Below are 27,349 nucleotides of genomic sequence, written 5' to 3'. Positions count from 1 at the left end.
TGTATTTTAACTATGGGTCAAGAAAGACCAAACTTACATGGCCCACAAATCAATTATTAACATCAGGGCCAAATACTGCATTTTACATCTGGCCCAAGTATTGTGTGCTGCCTTAAAGATGGTGCCACCTTTGCCAAACCAGGGCTATGTTCGGCCCACATGCTGTATACCAGTGCCGGAATACCTGCTTTGCCAGATTTATGCCAAATTTGGGCTAGAATACTTTGCTACCTGGCTAATGATTGTCAAATGGAGATTCCACCACAGTAAATTCAGAAACAATTCAGTAATGTAAAAAAAATTCTGTAATCAAAAAAAAAAAAAAAAATAAATAAATAAAAAAAACAGTAAATGCTTAAATTGTTAAAGATAAATTGCACTAGGTGATGCAGTGATGCAGAAGGTAGTGTTGTCGCCTCACAGCAAGACGGTCACTGGTTCGAGCCTCGGCGGGGTCAGTTGTTATTTCTGTGTAGAGTTTACATGTTCTCCCTGCGTACGCTTGGGATGTATGGGTGTGTATGGATGTTTATCAAAGGTGGGTTGCAGCTGGAAGGGCATCCGCTGCGTTAAACGTGCTGGATAAGTTGGCGGTTCATTCCACTGTGGCGACCCCAGTTTAATAAAGGGACTAAGCCGAAAAGAAAATGAAAGAATGAATGAATAAATTGCACTGAACTGTGAAAAATAATCATGCTTTTTCTTTTGATTGCATCAGTCTGGAATGAGAGAGGGAGTTGTCAGAATAAACAGCAAAAGTTAGTCCAAGTCACTTAAAAAAATGTGGAAAAAATAGTGTTTGTCAAAATGTGTAGACACAATTTTAAGGAATAGCCCTGTTAGTAAAGGCGTTTTAACAATTTTCCCACATTTTAAGTGCTTTGAATTTACTTTTGCTGTTTATTCTGATGAATCCCTCACCCAAAAAGCACTGACTCATTAAATTAAGCTACCCCTGTGCGGTTTCTTTGTTTGATTTTGGAAGATTAAGTTTGAAAATCTATGTTTCTGAATGACAGCTCCTAGATAGAGACGACGAGGGGTCCAAACACTGAGCCCTGAGGCACCCCATTAGCTATAATATGTGACTGGGACACCCCAAGCCTCCAAGATGCTAGCAGTGCAGTTTGATGCCCTTTGTTATGATCTTGTGGGTAACTTTGTCAAAAGAAGCAGACTGGATGTGTACTGAAGATGAGTACTGAAGACTTGGAAGCCATAGTTTCAGGACATCTAAGAGCAGGCCTGATTTTACACAGCACTTTCAGAAAACTTAGTTCAAAATTAGTTCAAGATGGCTTTAATTCTTTAAGATTAAAATCCAGAAACATAATTTAACGTTAATGTTAAATCCTGCTAAAATCGCTAAAGATAAATTGCACTTAAATGTGAAATATCAATTTTTCTTTTTTTTTCTTTTTTGGTAAAGCTGCATCAAAAAGTGTAAACAAATTAATGTAAATTGAATTTAATAAAGAGTTTATTTGTTTTTCTGTTGAAAAAAGAGATGAGCGCCTTTCTACAGCCCAGAATGTTAGGCAAAAAGAATGAATTAATTAATACATGTAATTAAATTCATATTTTCAGCTTGTTGTATTTTCAGCTGAAGAACAACACAAGTGTGACTTCATTTTTCAGGAGAGTTGCAAATAGAAAGCAAATAGAGTTAAAATTATATAAGTTAATTAACTTATATGACTTTTTTCCTCCACAGCTCAAAACATCTCTACAAACAAACAAATTTTATTTCTTGTTAATAAAAAAGAATAAATACAGTATCAATAAATTTGATACACATATAAACCTAAACAACCTAATAATTTTTTGTTTAAAATAGGCATAAATTTAGGCTGTCAGTGAAAATCTAGACATCTAAGAATAGCCCAAAACTAGACTAGTCATCAAGTAGACAGATTAGACAGATTTGCATGTGTAGTCATTCGTTCCTATGTATTTGATGACTAGTCTAGTTTTTGGCTATTCTTAGAGTCTATTAGATTTTCATCAACAGCCCAAATTTTTGTTTTAGTCATCTAGTTTAGATGTCTATTAGACTTCTTTTAAACACACAAAAATGCTTGCTATATCCAATATATTTTATCTAAATGCAATAAAATTAGTATATATAAATAAATACATTTTGTAGTCATCTTATAATAGTATAAATGTAGTAAATCCTATAATTTCCAGAATTTTGTCTTCTTTTACTCCCTATGTTGCTTTTTCTCTTCTATAAACATACGACGACAGCAGAAAGTGCGCAGTCTCCCCGTCTGATGTTCACTGATGGATGAACGGGAGCCCGGAGGAGATGCAGGGATTTGTCGTTGGACGTATGTGTTCTCTTTTGAAGCGGGAATCAGCTGTAGCCTACATGCAATCTATTTTATAAACGTGATATTTGGTTACTCGATATGTTATCGAACTTATTGAGAAATGGAGAGCTTCGTGCAGGGAACTCTAGCGCAGACAGCTTTACCTCAAAACTTGCTCCAGCTCTTGATATCGCGGTTGGATTAATCATAATGTCCATTGGTGAGTGATTTATTCTCTCATTTTTACACTTTTCATTTTATCCGTTTAATATGGTAAAATTGGCACCCTCTGGGGTAACTGTTAAAATAAAGCTTTTATTAATATTGGTTCAATAATGTATTTTTATTTTATATGCTGTTGTACTGTTTATACAGTAGGCTACTTTAAATTCATGCATGACCTATAGCAATCCCTTTAAATGAAATTTCTAGTTTTAATTTCCTTCTTAAATGCTTTGTAGCACACACTGACATGCTTTCTAAAAGTTTTTAAAATATACAAATAAAAAGGAAAATCAAAGAGGTTACATTAAAAAGTTATTAAATTTTTGTTTATTGTGAAGTTTGTTGTTTAAAAAAAATCTAATCTTTTTTTTTCCATATCCAATGCAAATAATATGTTTTCAGCCTAGATTTCTATTAATTTTTAATAACGAACTATAGATTTTTTCAGGACCATTCATACCTTTCGACTCTAATACGATAGTAAGCGCCAAAAAAGTCCCTTACCATTCTGATGAAATAAAAAAAAACCTAATAATTAAATCAACAAGTAAAAATTGCCATTGTAAAACCCAAAAAGTTAAGGTAATAAAACATTTGAGAAAACTGATTGCAACAAACCATTAAAGATAAAAAAAACTAATCCAAATGAGTACTGTGAACTTAATCCATTTAAGTAAATGAAGCAATTTGAGCACAGTAAAACCCAATAAATTAAGAGAACTCAAATCAACCGAGTACTGTAAAACCCAATGAGTTAAAACAACTCAAACTGTTTGAGCGAACCGATTGCTACAAACTATACAAACTATTTGAGTTAAAAAAATAATCTAAATGAGTACTGTGAACACCATTAAGTGAAATTAGTGTGTTGCATGCAGAACTGTTGCAAAGAATTTATTTGTGTTGAATTTAAACAAACAAATTAAGTTTAATAGCGTTCAACTCAATTTGTCCGTTTAAATTCAGCCCAAATAAATTGTTTACAACCACTTAATGTAAAAAAAATTATTAAATGCAAGGAATCATGTTTGAATTTTTTTTTTCAGTGCAGTCATGGTCCAGTCATGTACAGTAAATCACTGCGGCATGTGAGCGAAGCAAAAGCTGACTGTGTGGGCCAGAGCTGGGAAAGAGAAATTTGTCTATGTGTTTTCTTTTTTCTTTTGCAGCTCAAATCCTCTGCAAACAAAAAGCTTTTTTTTCCCCTAATTTTTCAAATGAAATTTTCTCATTTTATTTCAAAATCAAAAATAAAACACAAAATACCTACTAAATGCAATACATGTCTTACACTATGTTATGAATTGGGCATGACAACAGAGATGAGGATCTTAATCCAGCTTTATTAGTACAATAAATAGAGAAGCAGGCAGGGTCAAATGGGGTCAAACCACAGAGTCACGGGGGCAATCCAAACGAGTATTAAAAAGACAGGCAAGTGATCCTAGCAGGCAGCAATCAATAATCCAATCCAATAAGACAGTTCAAAACAAAACAAAAGCAACAAGAAAAACACCCAGTATGTCCTTAACAATAAGAACAATACTGTGCAATGTCGCGGAGCTACTGATTGTCTAATCCAATTCAATTAACTATGCTAAGATAAGAAAGTGCTCCCGCCACAGCTGGGCCCAGTTTTACAAAAGTAATCCATCGGGATTTTGGATCACAAATTGGATCAAATCTTGGAAATGGGTTTGGTAACAGTTTTTATGATGGTCCATTTGAGTATTAGTGCAGTTTGCTTAATATCTACTGATGCTGCCCCTTTGACATTTAACAGACTATTAGAAACTCTGCAAGCACATGTCAACTCACACTAACCCCAACTTATAAGTCTACTTATAATCTATTGAGAATTAATTGGTATGTAGATGCAATGTCACTTAAATTCAACAAACGAACGATCAAAATAAAGTGTGACCATGGGTTTTTCAAAAGTAACAGAGGGATTTCGAATTAAGTTCAGAACATGTAATCCAATCTAATATTTGATGTAGATCAAACCTGTTTTTTGGGATATTCAAAATTTTGAACTCAGATTGGGATCTATTTGATACAAAAAAAAAAAAAAAAAAAAAAAAACAGGATTATCCTGATCCTATCAGTGATTAAGTTTTTTCAACCAAATAAACCAAACCAAATAAAAATGTTTATTTTTTTCAGATCACAAACTTAATGGTTACTGATGATACATATTTACTTCATATTTGAAGCCTATATTAATGGTTACTGATGATACATATTTCCTTCATATTTGAAGCCTATATTAAGCATGTCAAATCTAATGAGATATAGTAAACCACAAATGTTGTTTAATAAAAATGTTAAATGTTGAAAAAACAATGAAAAAATGTACAAAAGCATGCAAGCACTCTTCCAAAAAGCTCAGCCAAAATGCAAGAGTGCAAATTATATATTCAAAAATGCGGCAACACCAAAGCTCCAAAAATGTACATTTATTACATTTAAAAATGCTGACACAAAGTGTGTAACGTTTCAAGCACATGGCTCTTTATCAGACAGTGTTCATCACAGTAGGGTGCTCCTTTTTGTACACTTCCGAATCACATGATCTCCTATTATCTCACAAAAAAAAAAAAAAAAAAAAACATTTATAAATCACATAACTTGGATATTCAAAACGAAAATAACAGAAACAAAGCTAAATTTTGCATCACAAAATATAGAAAACAAAATATAACAAAGAAATACAACAAAATATATGATAAAATATAGCCAAAAAAAAAAAAAAAACACCTCATTAAACATTAAAGAATTATTAAAATGGACAAATGTCAAACTCTTCTTTTAAACCTTTTGGAGACAATGTATTTAGTGTGAAAATCCAAAAGGCTTTACTTTGTAATAGCAATTTGTTAAGATCGTATGAATGGATAAATCACATATGAATTGGTCAAACAGTGTATTTATGCATATACTGTAACTCACTTCTCTTGACACACGTAATGTATGTGTATATGCAACAAAAATGGTCTATATATGAACATGATGGCATAAATCATATATGTATGAGGTCCAAGCAACATTTCCAGGTTTTGATTAACAGGCTACTATTTATTAATAATTTACATTTAAATACAGCTGTTTTCTTTTAACTTAAAGGACAGTAGCTCACCATTTTTAATACATTTTTAAAAGCACATTTAAACACGACTTTTTATTTTGTTTGTTTTTACCTATAAGCACAGTACAGTGTTAATGTTCAAATTATGTATAATGTTTAAGTGGCTGACAAGAATAAATATTCTTATAATAGGAATTAATCTGCCTCGTCGTTATGGTGGTACTTGGAGAGACAATTTTTTTCTGAGGTGGTACTTGTTGAAAAAAGTTTGAGAACCACCGCTCTGTTTGCTAAGGTGTTGCTAGGTGGTTGCTAAGGTGTTCTGGGTAGTTATTAGGTGGTTGCTAGGGTGTTTTAGGTGGTTGCTATAGGTGGTTATTAATGTGTTGCTAGGCAGTTGCGAAGGTGTTATGAATGGTTTCCAGGCAGTTGCTAACATAATTTAGCATGGATCTAGTTTGAATTAACATGTTGTTAGCATCCTTCTAGCTTAAATTAGCATGTTGTTAGCATGGTTCTAGTATGGATTACCATTAAGCTAGCATATTTCCAATATAAACTAGAAAATTGTTTGCATGACTTTAAAATGAATTAGAGTGCTGCTAGTATGTTTTTAGTGTGAATTAGCTTGTTGCTAGTATTTTTAGGAGGCTAGTAAGTTTTTAGTATGATATGTTTCTAGTGTGGATTGGTATGTTGTTGTTGGTAGGTTTCCAGTATGGAATAGTAGATTGTTAGTATGGATTGGTTTGTTGTTAGTATGTCCAATGTAAAGCCAATGGAAGTCAATGAGACAGTTGCTAGGGTTCCATAAGTGGTTGCTAGGGTGTGGCTAGTCGATTGAAAGGTTTTTAGTGATTGGCAGATTGGTAGTCTGAGTTGAGCCCAATCTTAAATCTGTATGACAGTCTGGCGCAAATTATGAGGTCACAAAGTTTGGTCCAATGTTGTCAATGGGACTTTTCTGAATTTTCCGGGTGAGTTTTCAGAAAACCCTAAGTCAGATTAGTTGGAAAAGATATAGCAACTTAATTCAATATATTTTGGTGGTTGAAGTATGAACAGTCTACACTGTTAGACCTTACCAGGCTTTTTTACAGTAGAACACTGGCAACACTGTTGCCAGCTACTCACTGTAAAAGTTTGGTTACAGTAAGTAACTGGCAACAGTGTTGCCAGTTAATTACTGAAACTGAACCATTACAGTGAGTGGCTGGCAACAGTGTTGCCAGTTGTTTACTGTATCCGAACCATTGCAGTGAATAGCTGGCAACAGTGTTGCCAGTTAATCACTGTAATAGAGCAGTAGTGGTAACTAACAGGAAACTGTGTACAGTTAATTACTGTACTGTAGTGTACTCACAGCATTATACTGCATACACAATAGTATGTCAAGGTGTTACTAAAATTAATTAGTATTCTTGCCTTTTATTAATTCTTTAAATTAATTAAGTTGTAAATTCTGACAAATTTATTTTATTGTTTTGGCAGCAAACAAACATAAAACAGAAAACGTATAACAAAATTAAGAAATCAGCAGACATAAATATCATCTTACGTATTACTGAGCCACAGGTCTGCACAGCAAGGCTGCAGTCAAACTAACGTTTAAGCATGCAAAATTCTGTCATATGGCTCTGCGAAAAGGAGTGGGATTAAACAAAATATTTAGAGATTAAAAAAGCAAGCAACTGGTCCATAATTTTTGTTCAGAGAGGTCATGGTTTGATCTTTGATTAGTCTCAAGCAATCACATGATGTGATTTCACAGTTCAGAGTTCTCCAAACTTGAACTTTCCAATGCTGCAAACTGTAAAATTTGTCGCATGAGCATGCATTCCAGGTCTGCAGCATTCACATGCGTATGAATGGAAGTCTATAGGGAGAAAAGTGCAGTGTGACCGGGACTTTAAGCGGTAACTCTAATTAAACACACCTGATAAAACTAATTAAGGCTCGTTAGAAATCTACAGGTAATGTTGAAGAAGGGTGGGAACTAAACTCTGCTGCCCTGCAGTTCTCCAGTAACTTGGAGTTTGACCCCCATGGTATATAGCAGGGGTGCTTAATCCTGTTCCTGGAGATCTACGTTCCTGCAGATTTCAGTTGCTACCCATATCAAACACACCTGCCTGTAATTATCACGTGGTGTTCAGATCGTAATTAATTGGTTCAGGTGTGTTTGATATGGATAGCAACTGAAATCTGCAGGAAGGTAGATCTCCAGGAACAGGATTAAGCACGCCTGGTATATAGCTAGTGGTGGGCAAAGCGAGGCTTCGTGAAACACTGAAACTATCGAAGCAAATGTGTCGAAGCTTCGAAACGTTTCGAAACACCACTCTACAGCGACACCTAGTGGTCATTTTATTTGTATTTCACTGAAACAGCATCGGCAAAGAACAGTTGAGCAAATTAGGGTATCAAACCCTACTTTGTAGCCTTGTATCTGCAAGTGGTTTAGACGAGCGGTTAGAGTTCATGACCAACATGCGGGAATGATGGGATCGAATCCTAACTGAAACAATTGTTTTGAAATGCTTTAATAGCAGTTGGTAATGCTTTGTTATTGTATCGTTTTGTTTCAACATTGCTCTGACATACGAATAAACACCTTGTAAATAAATTTGTATTGTTTTGTTCATAAAACAGGGTTGTTGCTAGATCAGATACAGTTGTGGCCAGGAGTTAACAATAATTATTTATATTATTAATTAAATTTCCCATTGTATTTTATTAACGTCTATCCAAAACCTAAACCCATCACAGTACTGTAAAAATATGAATTATTGTTTTACAGTGATACAAAAATGATGCTAAATTGATGGCATATCCGTAGCTGTATCCTATCTAGACTACACCATAAAACAGTAACATGATTAAAATATATAAAATCATGATTTTATAGTATTTGGACTAGTCGGGATTCGAACCCAAAACAAATTTGTAACACAGTGCTGTTGAACACACGCACAGTCCACTAAGCCATACAAGACACAGGTACGATTTCAGTTATAAGTACGTTATTATATAGTCAAATGCAGATTCTCCGGGTCTTGAAACGACTCTGAAATGATCAATGCTTTGAATCGCTTTAGTCACGTGACCAAGTGTTTCGAAACAATTTAGTCACGTGACCTGGGTGTTTCGGATCATGCTTCGGTGCAGTGTTTCGAAACACTTGCGCTTCGGGATCTCGACACTGTGTCGAAACGTCAGTTTCACGTCAGACATCCTTATATATAGCATACTTTTAAAGCAACTGCTAACATTTATCACAATCACATATCCAATAAACATACACACACACACACACACACACACACAAAGTGCTGCAGTGAAATGTGTTACTCTCTCCTCAATGCTGACCATGCAAAAAAAAAAAAAAAAACTGAACAGCAAAAAACAAAATAATTATTTTAAATTTTAAAGTTTTAAATAATTAAAAACTGTGTCAAATCTCAAAAAGTTTAAAATAATTATAGAAAACAAAAATAAAGTTGGCAACACCGAAAAACCAAAGGATCCAATCTTTTATTGTTATAATTCTCTCATGACAACAAACTTTTTTATTGTTTCTAATATAAATTCATAGATGGAAACACTGCTCTGAAAAATACTTAGCAACAAACTCACAACCTGGGACCTGACAGGGGAGCTTTTGTGTGTGGATGGCTATGTGTATCTATGTGTATCATGTTTTTGTGATTCCCTGTGATGATGTGCACATGTTACCTTACTGAGATGATGGAATTTAATTTTGGCTTAGTTGCCAGAAAGATACACACAACTGTTAGCATCTGTACATTATGGCAGTGTGCAATATAAAATAAATACATATACTTAAACAAAAGTAATGTAAGAAGTTATATGAGGAGAGGCTAACTAGCTAACAATGTAGCTTTCAAGTGCACAGTTCAAGATAACTACAATATAACTTAAAACACAGCCTTATTTTATAAACCCCCAAAAACATTTGAACACATTTTACTTACTCATTTAAGATTCTTATTTAAGCCTAAACATATCAGACTCAACATCTGAATTGATAGACAGAGAATAGAGCACACTCAGCAGTAAACAAATCAAACACCTGGCTCTCTTAAAGGGCCAGCATTTTCTGAAAACTCTTTCTAACACCTTTGTGTTTAGAAAAAGACGGACAGCCTGTGGGAGTGTGTGGTGATGCCTAAATCATTATTTGTTTACAGTTATTTACTGCACAATCTACAGAGTAACAGTGCAGTTATACTAATTAAACACACCTGATCAAACTAAATCTAAAGGTAGTGTGTTGAAGCAGGGCTGGAACTAAATTCTGCTAGGCTGTGGCCTTCCAGGAGTTTGACACCCCTGGTACATAGCATATTTTCAAAGCAACTGCCTACATTTATCACAGTTATGCACATATCGTTTAATAAAAACAATAAAAATATACAATAATACAAACTTCATCCATAGAAAATAAATAAATAAATAATCTGATTCTCATGTCATTCCAAATCGGTAGTAAAAAATAATAAAAAACACAACAAAAATCATGATTTATACATTTATTTAGGAAAGCCTTTATACTGTAATGGCACTTTTACTTGCCAGTTTTCCAGACAAATTCATTGAGTCTCTGCAAAAATGTATGTGCGTGTTGTTTAAGATATATATATTTTTTGATAACACATTTTTACTAGTTATTTAGCAAAATACTAATATTCAGTTGAAAGTGCGATTTAAAATCTTAACTATAGGTCGAACTAGGCAATTAAATTAGATTAATTATAGAAAAAGTAAACAAAGTTATAAAAATTATTGTGACAATTTCTTTGCTCTGTGTGAATATTTTTTGCCTTTAAATGCATTTCGTCCATATCTTACACTTACCTTTTAATAAGCTCTGTGGCATTGGTTGACTCCTGATACTCAATGTTAAAAACATAAAAGGAACCAAAGAAAACACAGAGATAAAATAAATATAAAATAGCAACATAAAGCATCAGAGTAGATAGGGCAGTAATGGTTGAACAGTAATTTACCATTTATTATCACAGTAAATATCTGTAATGGTACATAGAGTAAATTACTGTAATTTATTCTTTGCACTACAGAATTTCATACAAATCCTGCTCCTTTTACAGTAAAATACTGTTTCCTTTCATTACAACTAAACACTGGCTATTTTACTGTTATTTACTGCATAATCTACAGTAAGGGTTAACAGTGTAGGAGGAGATGCGCTCTTAAAATAGTCTGAGAAGAAGAAGAAAATTATGTTTATGTAGTGCAACTGTGTGGGCTTTTCAAGCCAAAATAAATAAGGAACATCTTAGATCTGTTTCTTTGCTTTAGTCTTTTTTTATGTATTCTAGAAGTTTAAAATCGCGTTTCAGTATCGGTAGATACTCAAAATCAAATGACTCGAACTCTGACTTAAGGGCAAAAAAACTGATCGGCACATCCCTAATCCTTATCTGTTTGCTGTTACAGTGATACTGTCAGTTCTGGGGAATGGAGTCGTGTTGGTCATCTCGTATCGCCGCAGGAAGAAGATAGCCGGTTCAGAGCTGCTGTGTGTCAATTTGGCGGTGGTTGACTTTCTTTGCTGCATCTGCTTCTACCCACTGTCCATCCTGTCGTCTTTTAGCCACGTATGGCTGGGACGTCACATTACCTGTGTGTATTATGGTCTGGGCTGCTACATCTTTGGCCTCTGCGGCATGTTTACCATTGCCGCCATCAGCGTCATTCGCTACATCAAGACTTGTTATGGTAAGAGTCTCAGTAAAGGGAATAAAGACAGTACAAATTACTTTATTTTGCGTCTGTACTATTATTTAGTGTCTTTATAATCTCCACCATTGATTCTTTGTGCTGAGGGCCATAATTATTAATTGGGGGAATTTGAAAAATGTAAACAAAGGAATGATATTGCACAGAGAGAAAGAGACACTATTAAGTAATTGAGAAATCTCTGCTAAGCCAAGTGTTTAGGTTCAAATTTTGAATATATATCCTATTTTTAAACTTAGGCATTTTATTTTAAATATCTCACTTTAAGGCAGTGTTTCTCAAGCATGTTCCAGGAGGACCACCAGCACTGGATGTTTTGGATGTCTCCGTTGTCTTTCACACCCATTACAGGTCTTTCAGTCGCTGCTAATGAGCTAATGATCTAAATCATGTGTTTTGGAGACATGGAAAATGTGCAGAGTTGGTGGTCTTCCGGGAACGTGGTTGAGCAATATGCTTTAAGGAAAAGTTCACCCAAATAATGACACTTTCTACACATTTACTCACGCTCAAAAGAGAATTTATTTCTTCTGTTTAACACAAGACAAGATATTCTGAAGAATGTTGGACAAAGTAGCCACCGACTTCCATAGTAGACACAAAAATACTATATAATGAACATTCTTTGGTATGTCTTCCTTTGTGTTAGAGTCAACTAACACAGGTTTGGAACGCATGAATAAATGATTACAGAAATTTTGTTTTTGGGTGAACAATCTCTTTAAGATACTCATTCATTTATTTTTCTGCAGCTTAGTCCCTTTTTTTAATAAGAGGTTGCCACAGCAGAATGAACCGCTAACTTATCCAGCATATGTTTTATGCAGTGGATGCCCTTACAGCTGCAATCCAGTTCTAGGAAAAACCTGTAGACTCTCCTATTCACAATCATACACTAGAGCCAATTTAATTTATTTAATTCACATATACCACACAGAAATGCCAACTGGTCCAGCCGGGACTTGAACCAGTGACCTTCTTGCAGTAAAGCGACAGTGCTAACCACTGAGCCACTGTGTCATGTCTTTAAGTTACTCTTTTATCTAATTTAAATTTCATAAACTAAATTTATGTAGCTCATGAAATATGCTTTATTCTTGTTTGGATGACTTCAAGCAATATTAACAATGCTAAACATTAGTAAGTACACCCCATTTTGAAAATGAATATATATTTCTCAGTAATTATAGGTAATATATTTGGCTGCATTTGAACTAAACAGATGTATCAAACTGATATTTTTATTAAAATAATAATAATTTAGTCATGGAACATCTTTATAAATAGAAAAATAATATATTTAAACTGGTGAAGTATTGCAAAAAAAAAAAAATACAAAATTTGAATACAACTGTATCCAGTTATTTTGTCTCTTGAATGTTGCTCTTTTTTATTTAACATTTTCTCCTAACATATAAATTTGGGTGTACTAATTTTGGACTATTAACATAAGTTATTTACAGTACCTCCAGATTTGGCTTCAGTATTGACTATGCACAAATATACAATTTTAATCTATTTAAGACATTTATGAGGAGTGCACTTACTGTATGTTGAGCACTTTAATATATATATAATTATTTCTTTAATGGAGAACAAGATGGTTTTGGAATTTATAAGTCTTTCTGTTTAATCTATATTTACTGAATTAATGTATTTAGTCCTGTTGTGCATAAAGCAGAGGCGACACTACACATTTTTTAAATCTTTCACTTAAATCGTTGATATTTCACTGATAAAATGTACACTCACCAACATTTATTAGGTACTTTTGTTTAACTGCTTAATAATGCAAAAAACCCAATCAGCCAAACACATGGCAGCGACTGTGTATTTAGGCATTGATCAATATGATTCGCTGAAGATCTTACTGAATTAAAGAGTTATATTTATTATTAGTTTCCATATTTACAATGTTATCTTTTAATTTACAGTTATGAATTGCATTATGAGACCTTGATCTCTGCTCTTTTGACTTTTGATGTTGAAAATTCAACTGTGCAGTTGAGTTTTATTGATATTTTTGTAGTTATAAACTATATATTGAATCAGGAATAATTTATACAGAAATATGTCTTGTAAAATGCCAATAATTGTAAAAGTTTATTATCAGATCTTGAACTGTGATTTACAACACCAATAGAGTAGAGGAACTATGACGTCAATTTGTAAGCAAAAACCCGGAAGCGAGTTAGCATTTTTAGCAGTTCCAGTTCCCTCATCCCAAAATCAATATTTTTTTTTAATGGGATTTCAGTTAAATCGCTTAAATAAAGTTTGTGGCACAAACTCAAGATACTTTCACATTTTATTCTACGACATAAAACATATCAGCTACATCACACTCTTTTTAAAATCAGTTACATTTCTTTAAAAAGGCGGTTGCTATCAAATTGCTAAATGGGACTACAGACGGTGTCAGAGACATTATACGTCATCAAGCTGAACTGGTCTAGAGCGCAGCCTGCTTGTGTTGGATGTTTGGATTTGTCTGTAATTTAAGTATTTTCATGAATAGTATTTTATAGTTTGCAGTATTTTTCTAATTATGAATTCATATTGTGTGTAGATAATGCCTTCACTTGTGAAGACCGTCAAGACAGATTCATTTGTTGATCCTCTATTTTAATTAAAGATATGGGGATACTGCTTACCAGTCTCTTTCCAGCTCTCAGTAATGTAAACGTGTAAATAAATGTGTAAAAATACATACATATTAACTGTCATTTTAACATGATCAAGTAATTTTTCGTATTTTTGTCTTCATCTGGACACATTTAACTCTGTCATAACTGCAATATTTACACTCCTTCATAAAATGTATAGCATATGTGACTGTATGGGCTGCTTTTCGCTGTACTTCGTGACATAAAAAGAATATTGAATGTTGTTCTCGATCCATGATGAACTTGCAGGCATATAGACTTGTCCCTCATGCCTCATTTCTGTTGTCTGTTTAGGTAAGCGGGGTATGTGCAATCGACCGACACACTTCTTTAAATATGTCCTATTATAATGCTATGTAAACACATTTATACATACAGTTTTAAAACTTTTACAAAAACCGTAAAGCAAAACAAATGTATTTCCCACGTAAAAACGATCCAAAAGGCATGTAGGTCTATGTGTTTTTGCGAATTTATTTGTTTATTATATATAGCATAGATTATAATAAAATAAACAGAGATCAACTGTTTGTTATGGACAACATTTCTAAAAATAAGCTTGAAAAGTTGTCTGAAGCAGGGTGGGGCTGAAGTCACAGGCGAGCACCCTGAAGGCACTGTAGTCCGTTTATAGCCTAATGTTGGCTTTTCAATTCTTGTGTTTGCATTTAAGATCCAATAGTGCTTGTATTCTCGTGAGGATTATCCGGCTGGACAAAATCTGTAAGTGTAATGAACAGTGTTTGAACACAGAGCTTATTATTTGCAATCTTCGAAAAACCTACAGTATGGCAGAATCCTATAGGGATTTTTAACTAGTTTTATGCCGATTAGCCTACAAGGTGACATAATAGCTCCTCTACTCTATACAGACAAACAAACTTTGTTGTGTTGTGTGTGTTTTACTTGTATTTTTGTCGTTTTTCGTGCTGGATATAAAACACCCCAAGCTTTTCACTCACCACAGCACACATGCTGCTGATGATGTTACAATAAAAGTGATTTGAATCAGGGCTTGACGATAACTATTTTAATAACCAGTCACTGTGGCTAGTAGTTTTCCAATATTACTAGCAGGCCTGTAGCTAGCCTGGTGAAAGAGGTGGTTTTTTTTTCTCAAAAAGTGGACCTATTTGCAGTTGTACGCCTCAGTTTCCATTTAACTATGAGATTTAAATACTGCATTTTAGTGACATTTTAAGCAGTACTTTATTTCTTCTTCTTTTTTTTGCTGGATTAGCTGACACTTTAATGTACTAAAAATATTTATTATAAATTTGCAGCAAAGAAAAAATTAAACAAGACTATTTTTTAAAATACAAATTTATTACATCCTATATCATTAGGAAAAATAGCAATCTTGAAATTTAAAAAAAAAAAAAAAAACTGTAGCCCACTATCATTTATTAGACAAAAAAACAAACTGGCCAGCACATTCAACTGTGCTCAGTCACAATTTGGCCATTTAAAAAAAAAAAAAAAAAAAATTAAAAAAATTTTAATAATAAAACAATTTTCTTTGGTAAAAAGTATCAAAAACTCCTGGATATCAACAATAGCCACAATATATTCAAATTAATTTAACATGGTCCGCTTCTGGTGCTTCTCACCTTTTTATTGCTCATTTTTATTTCAGAAATAAAGTCCAAGATTTAGAATAAATAATTTAAATAATAAATTTTAATAATTTAAATAATAATAATAATAATTTTCTCTGTTTATAAACAATACAGTAAACACTTTTCTTACATGAGATTATAGTCAAAGCAACACCCGACAGAGGATCCGTTTGGTCTTAAAGCCTTTTTCGATGGATTCTTTTCATCATTTATGATGGCAGCAGTCAAAATAGGACAAATGAGCTCATGTATAGGACAAATTCTGGACCTTTGTCAGTGAGGGGCGGGTATTCCGAGCCACCAGAACCCCCGCTGGCTACAGGCCTGAAAAGTTAGAACACATTTTATGCTTATAGTAAACATTTTTTTAATAGAATTTTGGCTGTAAAAGTGCACCTACAGGTGTTTCAGACACAGGTTAGATTTTCTCCAGGTCATAATTTATTTTGTTTATATTATTTATATCTAAAAAATATTAGACCTGTACAGTTTAATCTGGAATGCATTCCAGATCACCTTCTGAAGTGGTTTGAGCAATCGGATTTATATCCGGTCAAAATAAAACAAATGAAGTGAGCAAACAGCCTCAAAAACACAGACGTGATGGGATTAGCGCCTTTTGCTGTGAAGTGACATCTGACGGCTAAGGACTCTGCTTGCCATTAAAGCCTTCCTCGAACAGTTATTTAAAAAAAATAATGGCAAACAGGGAAAGGGAGGTCTTGTATTGGACAAGTCAATAAATATACAAGACATCCCAGCTAACGCGGCCAATTAGTCTATAACTTCATGGATAGGGACAGATTTTCATCTGTTAGGAAGTGAGTAAAGTTTGGCAGACTTTTTGAACATATGTCAATATTTTCCAATAATGACGCTGCCTACTGCCTTTCTTGCTTTTTTTGATCCACATCGTTACTCAGTATGGATGTCGCATCAACGATTCAAATGTTACCACTCAGTTAGTGGGTTTTGTCACGTGACTCGCATCACAATATTGTGGCTTTGAGGCTCTATGGGATTCAAATTACTGGCCAAAGTTATTTAAAATTACACCTTATTACAATATATATTAAATATAAATATATATATATATATATATATATATATATATATATATATATATATATATATATATATATATATATATATATATATATATATATATATATATATATATATAAATAATGTTAAATTACATAAAATAATTAAAAGGACAAATTCTAGACCTTTTGGCCGTGGCTATGGGCATGCCTAGCCACTGCATTTTCACTAGCCACATTTTTGTTGTTGGGAAATTCACTTTATAAACTTGACTTTGACATGCTAAAATTACTTGTTGTACGTGTTGTGACTGCTTAATGTGGATGGGCAAATGTGTTGGTGTTTCAGTGTCACATTGCAATTATTTTTTTCCACATGACTTTTTAGGGCTCAACAGTAAGGATTTATCAATTTTCTCTTTGTCACAGCAAACTAATTGTTTCACTGCCACAAATTTTAAATATTGTGTAAAAACACGCAAAATATAGCTGTATAATTAAACATTTTATTTAACAAAAAATGTTTAACAAAAACAATTGACATTTTAAAAAAATGATAATTGATCTAAAACACAATAATCTATCCTGGCTGAAGGTCCCATAGTTAACTACACATACCTTGTTGTAAAGGATAATAATTAAACCATATTAATAAAAATAACTAAAAAAGCAGATGAAAGCAGGTGAAAAACATTCCATGTGCAAAAATGAAAGTATGATCATGCACACATGGTTAACGTTAGGCTCATTATTAATCATATCATATATCATATCATATCATGTTATAAACTAAAATTTACATTTTTAGTAACGAGCCAGCACTGGCAATTTGAAATTTATTTTTAACCAGCCAAAGGGGCTAGTGGGAGGTACTGAAACTTAACTGCATTGGCAGGTTGGGGGTGTTAATGTCAAGCCCTGCAGAAAATATATCATTATAAATTATTAAAAATGTCAATAAAAGTCATATTTGTTCAACTTTTCAGCGTAAAAATTAGCAGGAGGAATGCAGTGCCAGTTCCCATTATGCAATTCAAAAGCATGAATAGCAACAAAACAAACAAACAAACAAAAACCAACATGAATCTCATATGGATATTTTTACAGTGTGTAGTAAATCGATGAGTTTTTGTAATAAAAATATAACTTTTTAAAACTTTATAAAGCATTTTGTGTAACCTTCACCAGAAGAACTTGGTGGAATGAGGGTAACTTCCCTCTTTTTGTCCTACTTTGGGGTACACTTTTGATGCATTTAGTGCCATCAACTGAACTGGAGTGTTTTTTCTTGTAGTTTTGTGTGAAATGCATGCACAATTGAAAGAAAAGCAGAAGCGCATTGAAGAGACACAAGGAAAACAGTTCTGTTCAGCTGGTGCACTATAAGCACACAGCAAAAATATATATATGTATTAGTAATTTTATTTTTGGGGGTACTAAACCTTTAAGTCACTATGGATGTAGCTTTTTATAGCTCTTTCACAGCAAAATACATTACAGTGGTACTAATTTTTGTTGTGTTTTTTGTAAAAAAACATAAGAGCATTTGTAACCCCAGACCACAAAACCGATCAATAAGATTTATGCATCTTCTGAAAGCTGATTTAATAAGTTTCCATTGATGTATAGCCTGTAAGAAAAGTACAATATCTAGCCAAGATACAACTTGTTTTTAAATGTAGAATCTGAGGGTTCAAACAAATCAAAATACAGATAAAATTGGATGAATGAAGTGCTTAAAGTTTTTTTTTTTTTTTGCATAAAATAAAAATCTATAATTTTGACTTATTCTATGTATTAGTGACTATGGATAAAAATATACACTAGACTGTTTCAACTGGTGTTCAACATAAGTGGTTTTGTGCTCCACATTCGCATTTATCAAAATGTACTTCTTTCTTTCTCCAGCTATCTGGCTTGAAGGAGTCAACATACGCCTGGTTTGTGTAGCCACATGGTTAATTGCTGCTGTTTGGTCGTCCTTTCCGCTGTTCGGATGGGGCGAGTACGTGCCTGAACCATATGGCATTTCTTGCACCATAGCCTGGCGCCGTTACCATACATCCACAAAAGATGCTATTTATGTGATCTGCTCCTTTGCCTGCTTCGTGCTTCTTCCTGTCCTGCTTATCATGGTCTCACAGTGCAAAATCTTGCTGAAGATCTATCGCTTTTCACGCACACTTTCTGCTAGAGGCATTCACTGCAACCTCCGCCATGCAGAAAAACACCTTTCTGTGGTAAGATACTTCAAATTAAATATCCGAAACTTACAGTTATTTCAAATAGTGGAACACTCATGCAGATAAATGTGATACAACATGCAATTTATGTGAGTTATTCATTATATTTTCAATTAGTCTTGCCATTAGGATCCTTCTTTATTTTCCACATTAAGCTCTGAGTAATGCTTAATGGTAATGATACAGAGTTCTTTAATCTACTTTACCTGACAAAAGTCATCGATCCCAGTAGTAAGAGCAATAAATAATAACTTAATATGTGGCAGAAGGTAGATTTTTCTGATGAATCATGTTGAACTGCATCCCAATCATCATAAATACTGCAGGAGGCCTATTGGAATCCGCATGGACCCAAGTTTCTCATTGAAATCAGTCAAGTTTGGTGAAAGAAAAATCATGGTTTGGGATTACATTCAGTATGGGGGTGTGCGATAGATCTGCAGAGTGGATGGCAACATCAACAGCCTGAGATATGAAGACATTTGTGCTGCCCATTACATTACAAACCACAGGGTAAATTCCTCAGCAGGATAGTGGTCCTTCTCATACTTTAGCCTCCACATCAAAGTTCCTAAAAGCAAAGAAGGTCAAGGTGCTCCAGGATTGACCAGTCCAGTCACCAGACATGAACTTATTGAGCATGTCTGGTGTAAGATGAAGGTGGAGGCATGGAAAATGAACCCAAAGAATCTTGATGAATTCTGGAAGTCCTTTAAGAATGCTTTTTTTTTTTTTTTTTGCTATTCCAGATGACTTTATTAATAAGTCATTGCAGAGATGTATGGATGCAGACCTCCAAGCTCATGGGAGTCATACACAGTATTCATTCTTTTTCCACTGCAGCATAACTTTTTTATTCTATACTGTACATTATTTCTGTTAAGTGACAAGACTTTTGTCTAAGCAAAGTCAAACCTTACTGTCCTAATTAATTCTAAATTAAGGCATGATCATATTTTTATTTTGGAAAAATAAGCATAATCTAGAAGCCTTTGCCTTTCACATAATCCACTTCATGATACAAAATGATCAAGCCATTTTTTGTTTTTCTAAAACTTTATATTGGCAAGAAGACTTTTGTCACGTAGTGTAAAGCTTCTTTAACTTGGTTTGACAGACATAGTTGCTTGTTGTGGTCTGTGCAAGAATTATGTCCAAATGCCATTTTGAAACCAGGGCCCAGTTGCCTGTGGTAAGTGATTTCATTAAGAGCATTGCAACAAACTTCTTAACTGTCACCTTTACCTAAGTGTTTTTGCTGTGTTTCACTTCAGTTTATAGCAATATATGTAATGTGTGCAGTGATTGCAGAATGTAACGAAAATCAGTGCCAGCCTTTGCTAAAACCACAGTTGTATAATTACTTTTTAAAGAACACAAAACAAGAAACAAATCTAAATCAAACTGGACAGATAAAGTGTCATGGTTTCCAACTGGAGTGCCACAAAATTCCACTAGATGACACTTCAAGATACACTTATACCAATTACTTTGACTGCACTTGGAGATACGGTGGCACAGTACGTAGTGCTGTTGCCTAACAGCAAGAAGGTTGCTGGTTCAAGCCTTGGCTGTGTCATTTGGCATTTCTGTGTGGAGTTTGCATGTTCTCTCCGTGTTTGCGTGGGTTTCCTCAGAGTGCTCCGGTTTTCCCACAAGTCCAGACATGTGGTACAGGTGAATTGGGTAAGCTAAATTGTGTGTAGTGTATGTGTGTAAATAAGTGTTAATGGATGTTTCCCAGTGATGGGTTGCGGCTGGAAGGGCATCCGCTGCGTAATAACGTGCTGGATAAGTTGGCGGTTCAATCTGCTTGGGTGACCCCAGATTAATAAAGAGACTAAGCCGAAAAGAAAATGGACTACATTTCCCACAATCTTTTGCACCATCACTTCTTATACTCATCTGCTGAACTTTTCCTTGACTCCACATGCACATCTGAGACACGTTTTTGTGCAACCTGTGCATGAATTAATCTAGTTTGTCTTTTGAACAGTGCTAAAAAGACTGTTGAAGAGTTTGGTGCTAATTACAAAAAGGGGCAACATGGTGGCTTAGTGCTTAGCACTGTCACCTCACAGCTAGAAGTCCCGGCTGAGCCAGTTGGCATTTCTGTGTGAAGTTTGCATGTTCTTCCTGTGTTGGCGTGGGTTTCCTCAGGGTGCTCCGTTTTACCCCACAGTCATGCACTGTAGGTCAAAGACATGCAGTATAGGTGAATTGAATAAGCTAAATTGACCTTCCATCCGTCGCTCATTCACGGTACTCCACACTTGTAAACAATCGCTCCCGCCCAGACTCATCAGCGCTACCAAGTCGACCAATCACAGAGCTTACGCTACGCGTCGTTGCGACATGTAGTTACATTTTTTGAGAGGTGCACGTCACTGACGGCAACGGCCACGGCGAAGGGCTATGCATCAGTGCCGTAGCATATGCCGGCATTTGACGCAGAAGTATAAATCAGCTTTGAGTTTGTTTGCTCAAGGACACATTCAAAATGTGCAGTTATGGGGGGAACTTAAGAAACATGAATGGGGATCTGGGAATCACAGGGTCTATGTGGCATACTAGCAATGATTTTTAATTAGTGAATTTCATCAAAATGTTTTAAACTTGTTCTCTTTTCATTCAACAGATGTTTTTCTGCATAAGTTTGGGCTTTATCCTTGCCTGGGCTCCCTACGCTGTTGTTTCCTTCCTATTCATCTTCCACAAAGACGCTCAGTATATGGCACCAGAAGGCTTCATCTTCCCTGCACTATTTGCTAAAAGCTCCCATGTCTACAACCCGTTCATTTACTTTTACTTCAATAAAGCTTTTAGACAGGAGCTGCGAAACCTTCTATTCTCATTGTTCCCGAAACTTGCCCTCAACCGTGTTGGAGTGTACACAGACAATGGTGTTCATCCCATTCAGATCCAACTACAGGAGCAGGCGGTGGCTCGTGCTGGTAGAGGACCTAACCTACTTAGAGACCAGAGTGACCAAAACCCAGGTCTCTATAGTCAGATGATCTGCTGGGTCTCCAAGGTAGAAGTGACACCCAGCAATGGTGAGCCGAGAGTTGACTGTCAGTTTTTACCAACCTCAACCTAAGGTTTGCATATCTACTGTGCAAAAAATGCAAGTCTAAGGGCTGGGACACATTTACGAAAATGGTTGGCCATTAGGCTTTTTCGGTCCATCTGTCAGGCTAGTTGGTTTGGTGTTTTCCACGTCACCTCTCGTCAAGTTAAAGTCGCAGCTTGTTGGCCCAATTTAGCGTGTAGAATCTGCATCAGCTGAAGAGAGTACTAGGAGTAGTTATTTGTAGTTTATGTATTGAAGTGACATTGACAATGAAAAACTCAAGTTAAGAAAGGTTTCAAAGGGGCCAGCTGTAATTTCATTAATTTCTCACATGAGATGGATTATTAGATTATCAGACATATTTCCACCAGCAAATCCCTCCATGTTTAGCGACAATTTAAGACTAGTTCACGCGACATAACTTTGAACATTAAGTTTTTAAATTTTTGTTCTGGCGTTTCCGAAATATCTGTGTATTTCATTCTTTCTGTGCATTTCTCTCTAACAATGTCATTTTTTAAAATGACAAAACAGTAAAGAACCGAGCATTTTTACCTTTAATTACCATATTGGTCTAAATGACTGCACGCTTGTCTGCTACTTTTCGTTTTGAAATTAAAAATAAAATTGAGGCCCAGACCTTTGCGCATGTCTCTTAACTACATATTTATAGGCAGTATTACCCGAAAAGATAATATGTTTAGGGTAATGGTGTCATAAAATACGATGACAGTCATTCAAAGCTTAATTTCAATTTCTCAAAAATAGAAGTTTTGAATGTAAATATGATCTGATATGACGTCTTTTATAAGTCTGTTGATATTGCTAGATATTGGAATTCTATCTGAGAGGTGTTGGCGATGCTTCTGCGAGCCTCTCTGATGTGTTGTTCAGTAGTTCACACATAAAGACTGCACCCACAGATTTTTTCCCGATCACAGCTTGATCTGTCGACGAGCTTATTAACTTCCAAATCTGGCTCAAATCAAGCTTAAAATCCTGTAGTGTGAACTATACTTAAGACTGGTTTATACCTCTGTGACGAGCGAACACCTTGACCCACGGCGCATGCCTTGCTCGTAGTTGCACATTTATACATCTGCACGCTGTTTGTGTTGCTCTGCAATAACACTTCTGTAACACTAGCTGGTAGTAGGTGTTTATTTTTCTCTGTGTAGAGTTTTTTTGCTTGTTGTTTGTTTTTTTCTTAATGTACAAGTGGCTCAAACTCGCTCATTTTGAGGCATGAACCGGCGGACATTCAACAACTATAATCATAAGGGAAACACAAAACAAAAGTTTCCATCTGGAGCTCCTTTACAGGAGTCGACACTTGTTAACACTCGCTCCAACGGTATTGCACGGCTCTCATCCTTGCCCAAACTCATCATCGCTACCAAGCCAACCAATCACAGAGCTTGCACTACAAATCATTGCACATCAGCCATGGTGAGGGCTATGAAACCACGCAAAGGCTGCAACGGACTGTACATATGCTAGGGTTGGGCATCTAAGCTATAATGCCGATCCGATACGCATCTCGATACAAAGAATACGATCCGATATATTAGCGATACATTTGTGACATATTGCGATGCAACACGATACGATTCACATCCATATCACGATACAATGTGATAATTCAGCACTAACTAATTAAATCAAGTTTATAAGATTATGTGAAACAGGATGCTGTGCCATTGAATGAGTTTGATTATTTATTAACCAAGCAAAACCAAGATTTCTTTTTACAAACTGGCTTTTCTCTCAGAGCCAGAGTGTCAGTTTACAGTAGAGGGCCATTTTAGAACATATAGCACATATTATTTAAGTATTTTCAAGATAAACAGAATGTATAAGGGCAATATATATTAAAATATATATATTTGCACTCTTTCAACATAAAGGTTTATCATTGCACAACAAGAACAGATGGACAGGGCTGGCGCGTCCATAGAGGCGACCTAGGCGGCCGCCTAGGGCAGCAGTATATAGAGGGCGGCGTCCGCAACACCCAGTTATATCCGCGCATAGTGCGGCAGAATAGAGGTCCGCGACACCCGCGCGTCCTCAGTTATATCCGCGCATAGGGCGGCAGAATAGAGGTCCGCGACACCCGCGCGTCCTCAGTTATATCCGCGCATAGGGCGGAAGAATGGAGGTCCGCGACACCCGCGCGTCCTAAGTTATACCCGCGCATAGGGCGGCAGAATAGAGGTCCGCAACACCCGCGCGTCCTCAGTTATATCCGCGCATAGGGCGGCAGAATAGAGGTCCGCGACACGTCACTTCATTTTCATAACCGGTCACTTTCGTTTTCACATTGGGGTTGAGGGCGGCGTGATCGTCCTCTGCCTAGAGCAGCAGTTCAGCTTGCTCCGGCCCTGCAGATGAACAATGCAATAACATCCGTTATTGGCATAGAGCGCACAAAACTTTTGCGCATGGAAAAAAAACTTGCAATGCTTTTCTCACCACTTTTGGAGCTGGTAGCTACAGTTGAAGCAGTGCAGGAAGCCGGGGATGCAGAAACACTGGAAGATGCTTTCACAACAACACCGTGGCGCCGCTTCAAGTGAGATTTCAGATTACTCGTACTGCCCGCGTATTTTATAGATGCGCGGCACATTATGCAAATTGCATCTGTCCTGTCAAGTCGTCCATCCTTAAATCCATAATGTTGCCATACTTTAGATTTAAAACTCAGTGGGGACTAAAATGTTTGTTTTGCTTCTCGCGCTTTCTGAGGGCGCACCACTAGCTTCATCCGCACACCTGATACACTGAGTTGTAGTGTAAGTGTACAAATCCGCAAATCCGTTGCTAAGGCTTACTTTATGTAGGTCGATTAAATTATGCGCCAAAAACAGGTCGACAACACTTGTTAATAAATAAAAAATACATTCTATATTAAAAATATATGCTGTATCTTGGAAAAACCGATGCATCTCGCAAAAACCGATGCATCTCGATTTGCTTCCAAAATTTCATTCATCCTCTGCTGCTCAACCGATGCACTCGCATCGTGCACGCGCATGACCGCGTATCGATACATATCGATTAATCTTCCCATCCCTAACATATGCGCTTGATGTAGAGGTATAAATCAGCCTTTGCTGTGATAATGGTACTGCCACTGTTTTGTTTACCCTTTTTGCAATCCAGAAGTTCGGACACGTCCTCTTGAGCAAGTGCAGAATGTGGCTCATTTTAGTCGTTTTTTTGTCCATTTTCTGTGTTTTTGGTACAAATACAATCCAACGTGAGGCTACAACACAGATGGGTTTCATTGGTGCTACCAGTGTGTTTATTGTTTGTCAGCTTGGTGTTTCCCGACCCTAAAAGAAATTAGCTTTGGCTAACGCTTTTAATTAAAGCAGTGAACACTGCATTCCCCCATGACACACAAGAATGAACATCTGCTGTGTAAAGATGTGTAAATATGCTTAAAGAGCGCATAGCTTATTTAAAGCTGTTTAGTAGCTGTTTGAAAAAAGTGTATGTGATGTATCCATGTTTCAAAATCCCTCATGGCTTGTTTATGTGCAAAGAATAAAGTGTTTAGCTATCTACTCTGAATTTACATATGCTTTAGAATTTACTGAATTTCACTCACATATGCAGAGTTTAGACTGCACGATTTTCAAAGTAGTCATGTCACAGATATTTTCACACTGCAACTATCTGGAGTAGCCTTTTGTCGCTGCTTTGTTTACACTGTAGGATGGATCAGCGACCGGGAGTTTCACTCTATATGACTTTAGAATTGGAAGAGTTGCCGATAACTTTTCCTCAGTCTCTCACAATCAAACACACATGAGAATTGACATGGAAACAATGCAAGTGTCATGTTCACCAGCGAACAACTACCAGATGTCGCTGGTAAACACTCAAACACACACACACTTAGGACTACAAATCTGCTGATAAACTACATATTCAGTCATGCCACACACACACACACACCTGCTCCAAGTCTCCACTGATTAGACTCCCACAGCTGATCCTGCTGTAAGACTGATTACACACAGTATTTAAGGAGCACACACACTCATTCACATTGCCGAGTCTTGTTCACTGTAAAGTATCATTACAACGCGTTTTCCTTGTCTTGTTGTCCTGTGTTTTGAACCTAGCCTTGTTTATTTAGTTATCCTTGTCTGCTGCCTGCCTTTCGACCTCTTGCTTGTTAAATTGACTACGATTCTGGATTGTCCTCACACACCTGTTTGCTCCGTATTGACCACTGCTTGTCTGACTGTGAATAAACCTGCATATTGGATCCTACCTTCTGTTGTGGTGTTACTCCCCGTCGTTACAGAAGACTCTGCAACCTGAATGAGTGTGTGTGTGCTGCTTAAATACTGTGTGTAATCAGTCTTGAAGCAGGATCAACTGTGGGATTCTAATCAGTGGAGACTTGGAGCAGGTGTGTGTGTGGCATGACTGAATATGTAGTTAATCAGCAGATTTGTAGTCCTAAGTGTGTGTGTGTGTGTGTGTGTGTTTACCAGCGACATCTGGTGGTTGTTCGCTGGTGAACATGACAGTAAGGTCATGTTGTATATCTTTTATTATTAACTTCATATTGAGAAAGAAGCTTTTAGTAGGACAGAAAATGTACTTATTTACTCACCTGGCTTTAAAGGGAATTAGTATTTTCTCCTCAACTCTTTTTCGACCCGGTTGTGAGATTGCTTAGAAGACACTAGTGCTCCTGCCAAATAAACACTAGTTTTTCCTCCATTTATTGGATCCAAATAGACTGAGAAGAACCCCCAACCTCCCGCTGGCCTGCAGATATAGGTATGCTAGTAGATGCTGCTCTCTCATTGACTGTAGGTAATCGCCAATGTTATTTTCTGTCAAAACTCATTTCACAAGGCATGATTTGATTCACCAACAGGTCCAGATATTTAGCATGCCAAATATCTCACTGTCGTCAGCAACTCATCAGTAATTATTTCAGGTCGCGTCTTTAATAGTTTATACCGTGTGACTGTTTCTAACGTGAGCACCTAATTGCCAGTGATTTCAGGCATTTGTTGCCGATTTCTTAAAATCTGTCAGCGAGTCAAAGTCGGGGCTAAAACTGAACTGGCATTACTCACTCACACACTTTCCTTTTGCTTGGTCCCTGGCTTAGTGTGATTTCACCAACTGCAATATATTCCTGGACTAACATCTACAGTATGTTGGTCTTGGAACAACATTCCAATAAGCCAATTGGAATTAAAGGATACATTTACAGTTTATGCAATGTTTAGGCCTATGGTTAGGGTTATGTACTTCT

General features: G+C 35.9%; 2 protein-coding genes across 4 annotated transcripts in view; both read left to right on the top strand.

The window, feature by feature from the left end:
- Positions 1-27,349, top strand: part of LOC137488715 (uncharacterized) — a 731,364-nt gene that overhangs the window by 157,878 nt on the left and 546,137 nt on the right. The gene's annotated exons all lie outside the window — the stretch shown is intronic.
- opn8c (opsin 8, group member c) lies at positions 1,429-25,628 on the top strand. Of its 3 annotated transcripts, none has more exons than XM_087296302.1 (4): positions 1,429-2,535; positions 11,110-11,391; positions 18,649-18,745; positions 21,622-25,628. In XM_087296302.1, the coding sequence occupies exons 1-4, from the start codon at positions 2,415-2,417 to the stop codon at positions 21,635-21,637; spliced, it is 516 nt and encodes a 171-aa protein (XP_087152428.1). In that variant the 5' UTR covers positions 1,429-2,414; the 3' UTR covers positions 21,638-25,628. The 3 variants fall into 3 exon arrangements, with proteins under 3 accessions (XP_087152428.1, NP_001304693.1, XP_087152427.1); NM_001317764.1 differs by having other exon boundaries at positions 2,415-2,535; positions 18,649-18,980; positions 21,622-22,083; XM_087296301.1 differs by lacking the exon at positions 1,429-2,535 and adding an exon at positions 3,023-6,692 and having other exon boundaries at positions 10,844-11,391; positions 18,649-18,980.

This window comes from Danio rerio, chromosome 20 (genome assembly GCF_052040795.2).
Source record: "Danio rerio strain M-AB ecotype USA chromosome 20, GRCz13ab, whole genome shotgun sequence".
Classification (NCBI taxonomy): domain Eukaryota; kingdom Metazoa; phylum Chordata; class Actinopteri; order Cypriniformes; family Danionidae; genus Danio; species Danio rerio.
Note: the sequence above shows the minus strand (reverse complement) of the source record. Positions and strands in the feature narration are given on the sequence as shown.

What these genes read in the sequence shown, in the direction of transcription:
- opn8c (NM_001317764.1), top strand. Translation starts at nt 2,415, where the DNA reads ATGTTATCGAACTTATTGAGAAATGGAGAGCTTCGTGCAGGGAACTCT. An exon ending in ATTAATCATAATGTCCATTG is followed by an intron (nt 2,536 to 11,109) that starts GTGAGTGATTTA and finishes TTGCTGTTACAG; the next exon opens with TGATACTGTCAGTTCTGGGG. An exon ending in CTACATCAAGACTTGTTATG is followed by an intron (nt 11,392 to 18,648) that starts GTAAGAGTCTCA and finishes TTCTTTCTCCAG; the next exon opens with CTATCTGGCTTGAAGGAGTC.